This window comes from Tupaia chinensis, unplaced genomic scaffold (assembly GCF_000334495.1).
Source record: "Tupaia chinensis unplaced genomic scaffold, TupChi_1.0 Scaffold000634_1, whole genome shotgun sequence".
Taxonomy (NCBI): domain Eukaryota; kingdom Metazoa; phylum Chordata; class Mammalia; order Scandentia; family Tupaiidae; genus Tupaia; species Tupaia belangeri.
The window spans coordinates 3,190,461-3,201,070 of NW_006160154.1; the positions used below are offsets into that span (position 1 = coordinate 3,190,461).

The 10,610-nt window shown below is 37.2% G+C and overlaps 1 protein-coding gene across 2 annotated transcripts in view; it reads left to right on the forward strand.

The window, feature by feature from the left end:
• The window catches only part of SGCG (sarcoglycan gamma), a 175,369-nt gene that overhangs the window by 145,569 nt on the left and 19,190 nt on the right, over window positions 1–10,610 (forward strand). For both annotated transcript variants that reach the window (XM_006159521.1, XM_006159522.2), the window contains exon 7: window positions 9,655–9,778. In XM_006159521.1, coding sequence (XP_006159583.1) covers window positions 9,655–9,778 — 124 coding nt within the window. The remainder of the gene's footprint in view (window positions 1–9,654; window positions 9,779–10,610) is intronic.

Here is a 10,610-nt window from a genome sequence, read left to right on the forward strand (position 1 = left end):
CATGGCACAATCCTTCTCCATTCTGCTCCCAGGAATTTTGACACACCCCCACACCCACACACACACACACACACACACACACACACATATATATATATATATATATATATATATATATATACATAAAACTATTTTACTGAATTTGTTATTGTTTGGATCAGTTTGATATTTTCCTGGCATACTGTCATATTTTTATATATATATATATATATATACATAAAACTATTTTACTGAATTTGTTATTGTTTGGATCAGTTTGATATTTTCCTGGCATACTGTCATATTATCTGCAAATAGATATGGTTTTACACCTTATTTTTCCAATGCTAATGTGCTAAAGTTTCTAATTGATTTCTTCTGTCTAAATACATCTTCCAATCATCAATGCAATGTGAGAAAGAAGTGGGGAGAGCAAAAACATCCTTGCCGCTCCCAGTCTCAGTGGAAATGCCTTCTCTATTAAAACTAGATAATGTAAAATTAAATGAATGCGTATATCATAAAGCAAGCAAATATCAGTTTCTATTTTATGCTGAATTAGTATTGAATTTTCAGGGGCTTTAGTACATATAGAGATAGTTATATATGTCTCTTAGATATATTAATATGGTATATTAGTGGATTTTGAATATTGAATCAATCATGCATTCTAAGATATATCTTACTTGGCCATAATTTATTATTTATTATTTTTTAAAATGGTTTTGGGTTCTGTTTGCTAATATTATATCTAAAACCTTTGCATTTATGTACATAAGTGATCTTCATATATAGTTTTCTTTTTTGTGTGTGTTTGTGCTATCATTATAAAGTTTAAGTAACAATGTCACTCCTGCTTTAAGAATTAGTAAGTTTTCCCTTGTTTTCAATGTTCTGAAGTAATTTGTGGAATATTGCAATACTTTGGTCTCCAAAGTTTGATAGAATTTTTTTTCTGGAACCATTTGGACCTGATTAACTTTTAAAATAATTTATTTCATCTTTCATGTTAATGTTTCTACCTTTCATAGTGATCAGTTTTGGTTCACTGCATTTTTCTGTGAAATTATTTATTTAATGTCTGTTTTCAAGTGAATTTGTATGGTGGTCTGAAAGTCTCCTGGAAATTTTTTAATTGTTCTGTTCCAGTGGTTTTTAAAACAACTCACTGATAAAAATCAATGTTTTTAAATTCATACTAAACAAATGAAGCATTAAATTTGTCTAACAGTTTGCATAATCACATCCTTACTTCCAAGTATTTATTTTTCATTTATCACAAGTTATTTTTTCAAGTCTACTTAGTTTAAACAATGAAAAAAATTTCTGTCTTCTGATAATTGACAACTTATGGTGTCACTTGGTATACTTAATTCTAGAAGTTCCAACCAAAAAAAAATTGCCATCTGTCCAAAGGAAAAAAATATAGTAAATTTAATCAATTTGGGAATTGACAACTTGAAGAGTTCAAAATCTCATCCAATTATGGGATAGTGTAACAACTATTTATTCAATAATGACATCTGTAGTTCCTGAGCTGTAAAATGTTGTGAAATTAGGGATATGAAATACGTGATTTAAAAAATTAATATTCTTAATGTAAATTTATAAATTGTCCTTCAAAGAAGGGCTTATAATTCTAATATTCTTCTAGCTAAAAGAGACTTTTTTTTAAGATTTAATTTTTTTCCTTACAAATAGAAACTTAATTTTTTTTTAAGATCAACCGATAAGGGACTAGAGATGGCATAATGGTTATATCACTGACTCCCACATTGTCAACCATGGTTCAAGTCCTAGATCTGGCAGCTTAAAACTCACGCCACACGCGCATGCATACGTACTCAAGATCCCGAGAGGAGAATGAAGGAGAAGGGATTGTGGCATGGTCATCCTTCCAGGGGGTGATTTCTTGCTTTCTGTTTCTCTGTTTTCCTCTGTCTCTCTTCACACATGTCCTATAAAAATCTTTATCAAAAAAAAAAAAGAAAAAAAGGTTGACAGATAAGATACAAAGTACTGGGTGCCTGAAGGCCTGCTCCAGCCAGGATGGGTCGAAGCTCTTACACAGGAAGGCGACACAGGTGAACAAAAATCAGACTGAGACCTCAATGCCTTTCAGCATGTTCTCAGCAGACTACAGTCAGAACCAGCTCAAGACTGCAGTCCTGATGGCTAGGAGACATATGTATTTATTATTGAAGGAGTTTTACAGGAGTAGGATGGGTGAGGGGAAGTAAGTGAATGATTTTACTCCAAAAGGTAAAGCATTCAAAGCATAGGAACAATAATCATAAAACACATCTGTTTTGTTTAGGTGTAAACAGTCATAATCCTTAGAACGAGGAAGTCCATTTGTCTGGTGCATTCTCTCCTTAGATCTTGATTACCGGGAAGGGTCTTTTGGATGAGGGGGCTCCCAGTAATCTTAATAACCTCAGTCTGAGGCCAGCTTGAGAACTTGAGCCCCAGGCTAGCTTGAGCAGCCTCAGGCTAGGGTGGCAGCAAATTGCCGGTTACAAAGGCCTAGATAGAAATCCTGTCTGGTTAAGTAAAGACAAGGTTAATACATAGTAAAGTGGAATACCTATATTATCTCTGGGGTAAGCAGTTTAACTGACCTAAAGATTATTGTGTACTTGTGACCCTCTATGTGCTGTTCTATACAATGGCTATGGCTCCGGGAGCAGCAATCTTTCTTTGTCCTGGGGTCAAAGGTGACCCACGGTCTTTGTTTGGGGTAACAGTACCTGGTGGATGAGTCCCTGAGCCCCTCCCAGCTACTGAGATCCTTTCACCAATTTAGTAGCTTTAACCTAAACCTTTCTAATGCTTATCTATGTAATCCCCAGTAGAAGTAAATGCAGCATTCTTTATTGACATTTTCCAAGAGGGTGGGGTGAGTCTAATGGGAGTAATTCCTGTTCACAGCCACCACCTTAGTGGATCCACATTCCTTCAGGATTATTGTAAAAGTTACAGTAAGGCTGGGAGTGTTATTTTGCCCTTATGGGGTACCGGGGTACTGTAAGGGCAGTAAGGCCCATGGCAGAGAAATTGAGTACATGCCAGTACAGCAACACAGTGGAGAATTGGAACTTGTAAACTGTTGACCTTGCTCACAGTCTCTTCTCAGCCCAGTCCTTGCTTTTAGGCATGGGAGGCAGCTCCTTTATACTCAGCCTGTGTTGACTGCATGGTCCCGACAACTGGGTCAGCTGGTGGCATAGCCAGTAACACACTACTTGTTATGCTGGACCCTGAGTTTGTGTGTAGAGACCGTCCTAAACATGCTGGGAGTGTGTGTCATGCCTGTGATCTGGGCCAGCTGAAACTGGGGCAGATTGCAATGTGAAGACCCTGTTGGGGGATACCTGTCTCTCTCCAGAAATAAAATAAACATTGGGGGGGGAGTTACAAAGTACTGAGCAAAAGTACTAAAAAGCAGATCTGAAGGGTGACCACAAATTTTTTTTTTTTTTTGGAGGGAGAGGTTTTTGCTATAGGGTGCATGCTCTTGCCAGAATGACAGAGAGACAGAGAGACAGAAAGCAAAAAATTACTCCTGAGGGGGGATAGCCAAGCCGCAATCCTTTCTCTTCCATTCTTCTCTCAGGATCTTGGGCATGGGTGCACATACACCCAGAGTGAGCTTAAGCCACCAAGTCTGGGCCTCGAACCACGATAGACTACATGGGAGTCCAGTGACACAGCCATTATGCCAACTGTTGGTCTCTGATGACCACAATGTTATAGTTCATTTCTGCAATAATTGAAAGTGTGAGGCTTCCATAGAAGATTTGATCGAGTATGTCACAGATAGTTTAAACATAGCCCTCTTACCCAAATGACATTAGTTATAATGCAGTATAAACTTTTACAGATTTCTATCCATTTTAATGACATTTCATTCCTTTGTAGACTTTAGAGATTATTAGTATTTCTCTGTGAAACACAGTCTTAATGAATTTAGAAGATGATTTTCTATTTATCATATATTAAATCATGTATATGTTCAAGAGAGAGGCAAATTTTTCAGAAATAATAAAATCACAAGAATAATTTGGATCCTGGTGGATAATACCTGGTACTAACCCATGTTACACATCTTTTAGGAGACATGTTCCATAGAACTGTTTTTTCTTCTAAGTTGTAATGATTGGTGATCCAACCCAAATGAAGACCTTTTAAGTCTATAAAGATGCATCTGAGAAGAAATTAAGGGTAACAATGTTAATGTCAGTAAGTGTCACACTACAGCTACATTTAAAATCATCACCCCTACAAATCCAAATAACATGCTTGAATTTTAAACCTCTCAATGATCATAAATCATATAAACACCATAAATGAATATGTAACTCTTAAAAATGCAGACATTTGTGTATAAATTCAACTTCATATGTATAATGTCTTTTCATAGTGCATTAATAAACTAAAACACAAGCTTTTATGTCTAAAAAATTGGGTACATATCCATATTTTCATAAATGTAAACATTATACCTGGAAAGTGGTCAAGTCCAACAAGCAGCAGATTGTCAAAGATCGTGAATGCTGTACTTGTTAATCATATGCTTATAGACATCCCCTTTTGGGGGGAAAGTATTTGGCCAATATGAAAATTAATTTATTCTTGTAATGTTCTTTGTGAATAAACTTCTAGGAACTTGGGCATAATAATAAAAACACTGCTTCAGCATTAAGAAGGGAATTAATCAAAAACACATTTTTTTCATATTTAGGTCTTTAATCCTAGATTTATTTTTCATGTAGGGTGTGAAGTATGCAGACAATTTTTATTTGTTTTCTGAATGGATATTTGACTGTCTCAAAAGTTAGTCTACTTTTTGCTAATTTGTAATCACTTTTGTGATATACAGAAGTGTTTTTGTTGTTCTTTTTGATATAGGGCACATGTGCTCACCAGAGAGAGACAAAAGGAGGGGAAGTAAGAAATCTCCATGATGAAGGCGGGGGTAATGACCATAATAGGCAAACCCTTCTCCTCCATTCTCCTGTCAGCATTTCGAGCATGCACTCACATGCACTGGTGTGTTTCTCAAACTGTCAGGGTCATAAACCATGGAGGCAGCCATGTGGATCAAACACCTTAATCTCCATGTCACCTGCTGGCCCCTACGAAGATATTTTTGTAAGCTACCTATTTTGCTCCAAAAATATTATTTTTTTCCTAACTCAGTACTTCCCTAATAACTGTACAACATATTTTAGTATATGCTAGGGCGGTGTCCCTACAATGTCATCTCTAGAATTGTCTTGGCTATTTTTAGACCTTTATTTTTTCATATAAATTTTAAAAGCTGCTCGTTAGATTTCATGAAAAATCCTATTGGATTTTTAATTGGAATATCATTAAATTTGGATAATTCATATCCTTATAGTAATGAATTCTCATGCCCATAAATATGATATATATCCCTCTATTCTCATAGTTCTTCTGTTATGCCCTACAATAATATTTTGTGATCCAAGGATAAAATTCAGTGGGTTAAGGATTTTGGATGGGAAAAAGGAATTCTTCATTTTACTGATCTCTAGCTGAAATTTAGCATTTCCTTTAGCTAGAAGTAACAGGCAACAAACCGCAATAATTTCAGTACTTCCTTTGACTTTTTCACCAATAAAAGCTAAAGGCATTCATATCACATGGAAGATGTGGCAGGTATCTCAAAAAACTTTCCATGTTCTTCCCTCTCTAAGATTACAGTCTGATATCACAAGACCCACTGCCGAATCTTATTTCATGCAGGACACCATACACTCATAGTAATTTGTGAGTGTATGGAGCCTAAGAGAACTGTTGAGGCAAAGTAACTAAGGCCAAAAAAGTGTCTATTTGAGCCTGGGTTGAGAATGACGCCAGGGGACACAATATCCAAGGCCCTGAATATTGTGCATCAAGGCCTTAGAGATATCAGGATCATTTTAAAGGCAAAACATATGAATGCAAAGGGGATTACACAAGTGTTCATCAAAGTTTTACACTAGCCAAAAGCTGTAACAAGGGTCTTTTGCATAGCAGTGATTGTTCCCCCTAAGTGCTATGGTAGGGGAACTGGATGACTTCACAGTCTCCCAGGTAAGCCTGCTTAATCTTAAACAAAAAGTGTGGAGGCAACAAGTCCGACTTTGTTTTCAGTGCTGGGAAATGGGAACATTTGAAAGGTACAGCAAGCATGCGTGATTTGGGGCTCCACTGTTCATTTCCATGAGCCTAAAATTTTGCATGCCTCGTATTTCTAAGACTAACTTGCCTTCCTTTCTCAACATTTTAAAATATCTTTACATTCTTATTTGAAAGTTAGTAGTTTCCCTTAAAATCCTGTGTGTTTTATTTTGTTTTTAAAACATTAAATGCAGACTTCACCCGAGTGCCAAATAGTCCTTGGCACAAAAGAGGGTTAAGAACCTTGGGGGAGTCTCTTCTCTTTGACACTCATGTCCTAACGTTGGACCCTTTCTGTCCTCCTGGACTTTTGAAATTCACATTGTACATTTCTCATTTTCTGATTTACCAAATCTACATTTCTACATAGAAAACAGTATACTAATTTTTTTTTTGAGAGGTTTTTGCTATAGGGTGCATGCGCTCACCAGAAAAAAAGACAGAGACAGAGACAGAAAGTGAGAAATCACCCCCCAGGGGGGATGGCCACGCCGCAATCCCTTCTCCTCCATTCTCCTCTCAGGATCTTGGACATGGACACACATGCAACCGATGTGAATTTAAGCCACCAGGTCCAGGACTTGAACTGTGGTCAACTACATGGGAGTTCAGCGACATAGCTATTACGCTAACTGCTGGTCCCATTTTTCATAGGTGGCATATCTACTATTTATCTACCAGAGGACTTTTCTTTTTTTTTTTTTTTTTTAATGTCTTGAGTATTTAGTTATCTAGTTTTTAAAACTTTTTTTTCATGTTCTGGTCTTATTTCATGATTATTATTCATTTATCTCTTTGAGTATCCTGTTACCCTGAAAGGATAAAGTAAGCAAAACAAAGAATTTATTTAGGCCAGTGCTAAGATGACCACCCTAGAAAGGTCATTCTTTCTCTTTCTCTTTCTCTTCCCTTGAAGACCCTCCTCCAGAGGGATCCTGTGTCATATTTTGGAGGAAAGAGACCTACACAGAAAGGCCAAGAAAAATTTGGACAGGCCTAGGCCTGGCTTCCCCTTTGATCTGTTACCATGAGGTCACATCCTTTCATCCTGTGATATTTCTATGTTCCTGTCCTTTCTTCATCACACCCAGGCATATGAAGAGACGCTTTCTGTGGATCTTCATTTCTGAAGACTCCTCATGTCACTTAAAACTTATATTAGGCCCAGCCTGGTGGTATAGTTAGTAGGAACCGAACTGCAGTGCTGAAAGTTGCATACCCAACAGCAGGTTCAGATACCCCCCTAAAATCGTCTGAAAGCATTCGCAGTGCATGCCCAAGATGCTCACGAGCTGTAAGTGCTGGGAAAGGGGATCACAGCATGATGATACCCTCTCTGCTGTCCTCTCGCTCATGCACACACATATACTATCGTGTATAAATAAATCAATAAAACTGCCCCAAAGTTTGGATTCCATAAATTTGTTATGCCTCTCTTGTTAACCTTCTTCTAGAGTTCTTTTATTATGGGAGTGTCACTGTGATCCTAATGATAGGGATCACACCTTTCTGCCTCAACACTAGTCAATAGTCATAATAGTCATATGGTTATAATTTCATAACTGACCCTGGAAATAGATTCATCTTTACTAGGACCTTCAAGGTCACAGACAGTTTGCTCGGAAAAGACCAGGTCTCTCAAAGCTACTTAAGTCTCTTCCTTCTCTCCCTTCCCTCCAGTCAGAAAAACGTAGGCACTGAGCACAGGTCAAAATAGCAAACTGGGCAGTCACCAGATCAAGCACACGTGGGCATATCAGAGTGTTTTTCCATAAATTAAGCCCACCCTGATTTGACCAACAAATCCCTACATGTCTTTAAGTATTTTCTCAGATTCAAGGTAAAATTTTAAAATGTATAGCAGGTAAGTGTTAACATGTTCAGGGCTAGCCTCTGGCCTGGTGTTAAGGGAGATGGATCCCACATGGCCAGCCATATGGTTCGAGTCTAAGACCTGGCAGCTTGAAAAAACAGTCTCAGATCTGGCAGCTTGAAAAAAACATACCAGGCACATATGCATGCATGTTCCAAATCCCAGAAAGATGGAAAAGTGGAGGAGAGGGGATTTCATTATGACTGTTCTCCATAGGGGTGGAGTGTGCTTTCTCTATCTCTCTCTGTGACTCTCACTCTGGCAAGCACATATGCCCTCTGGTAATTTTTGTTAAATGTTCATATATAACGGAAAATGAAACTTTGTCTTCTATAACAAATAGTGATAGACAAAAATACTTGTTAATTAAAGATAGCAACCTATCGGGACCAGCAGTTAGTGTAATGGTTATGTCGCTGGACTCCCATGTAGTCGACCGCGGTTCCCGTCCTGGACCCGGTGGCTTAAAACTCAGGCTGGGCGCGTGTGCATGCACGCCCAAGATCCCAAGAGGAGAACGGAGGAGAAGGGATTGTGGCATGGCCATCCCCCCAGGGGGTGCTTTCTCGCTTTCTGTCTCTCTGTCTGTCTCTGTCTGTCTGGCGAGCACACGTGTCCTATAGCAAAAAAAATCTCTCAAAACAAAAAAAAACAAAAAAAATAGCAACCTATCTGATTTAAGTTTATCAAATAAATATTCTATGTAAATGCAAATTCATTATCACGGTACTTCTCTTTTAAGCCATTCCCCCTCTCTCCCACACACCCCACCACTCCACTTGATTCTGTCATACTTGGATATAATTTTCTGAATTACATATCTTTTTCTATATGTTCTCCCTTTCATTGATCTTTAAACATTTTGCTGAAATTAACTTTTCAAACTTTTGGGCTGAGCAGCTGAGAAATCTTTCAAGTGTTCATACTGTGCCATCTGGTGGAAATTTTGTCTTTTCCAGGCAGAGGCAAATAAGAGAACTTTCCTGGTCCATATATCCGTGGTTCAGTTCCAATGTTTAGTCACAAACAGATTCTAGTAAACTTTATGAAAACAGACAGCTGAGGCCAACCTCATCCTTCCAACTCTATCAGTTTAGCATTTTTAAGGGAAATCTTTCTGCCTGTCCTGTAAACTTTATAAATTACTACAAAACAAAACAAAATCTAAAGGCCCAATTTATATTCTTTCTCAGAAAACTATATAGGAAATGCACATGTTATCCTTAAATCTGTCTTTTTTTCCCCAATCAACTTTATGTTTTAAAATAGTTCTGTAAAGTCATTGATAAATGGTATTTTCTTCTGGTGTGACATGCCAGTGTCACATGCCATCCAAAACTACCACACAGCATTAGGGATGTCTGATGTTTTTATCTGTTTTTGAGGGTTCGAATTGCATAACCTTTCTTTCATAGGGAGTGTATTTCTTTACTACAGATTATTCTTGGATTTATCAACAAATAATGTATAATATGTTAGCACTCAAGAATGACTAGAAAATTCTATGTACCCTAATTATATTGTTTATGCTAAGCCATGGGTTGAGAGATTTCTGGGGTGGCTTTTTCTTTTTTAATACTTTTTTTTTTCTTGGCTTCCTTTCTTTATTTCAGGTTAGAATCCCCCACACGGAGTCTCAGCATCGATGCCCCAAGGGGTGTTCATATTAAAGCTCATGCTGGGAAAATTGAGGCCTTCTCTCAGATGGATATCATTTTTCATAGTAGTGATGGAATGGTAAGTTCAACAGATCAAGTTCCTATTGTATGTCCTGATGAGATCCCTGAGTATCACGTTCAGTAAGATATCAGTATACTAAATTTCTAGTCATTTGTAATAAAATGTTACGAAAGGCATACGGTAGAAAATATGAAAAGAAAGCAAAAGCCAATTTAATATTTTTTTTATTTTTATTATCCTCATAATCTTCTTTATATTACATTGGATTACATATAACTTTACAGTGTATTACATTGCTTTTTCAAAAGTAACCGCCATGCATGTCAGTCAATACAGAGACATTAATCTCCCCGCTTCATCATTCAATATCTTTTCTATGTTTTTCCCAATCATTATTATTCTAATTATTTTTTAAAACAGTCAATCACTATTTCTCATTTTACTTGTAAAAAGACTTTACCCATCATGAAATACTTCTCAGACCAATCCAGTTGACAGTACTATACATGTCATCAACAGGTAATAAACCCTATCTGTTTCTCACTAATGTCCTGCCTCTCTGTTGTTCTCTTGCTATCTTTCTCTATCCTCTTCTTTTCACCCCCCCCATTCCACACTGTCCTATGCTCATTAAGTACCTTCACTGCTTTTATGTCCTCCAATTTTTCGCTCTATACCATAGAGTGTGGATAGTCGGTATATATTGAGTGGATACATACAATATCTTTCTTTCATAGCCTGGCTTACTTCACTCAGCAATAGATCCTCCATATCTGACCACTTTCTATCAAATTTCAGGGTCTTGTTATTTTTTATGGCTGAGTAGTATTCCATAGAGTATATATACCACACTTTTCCAATCCAATCATCAGTTTGTGGATATTTAGGT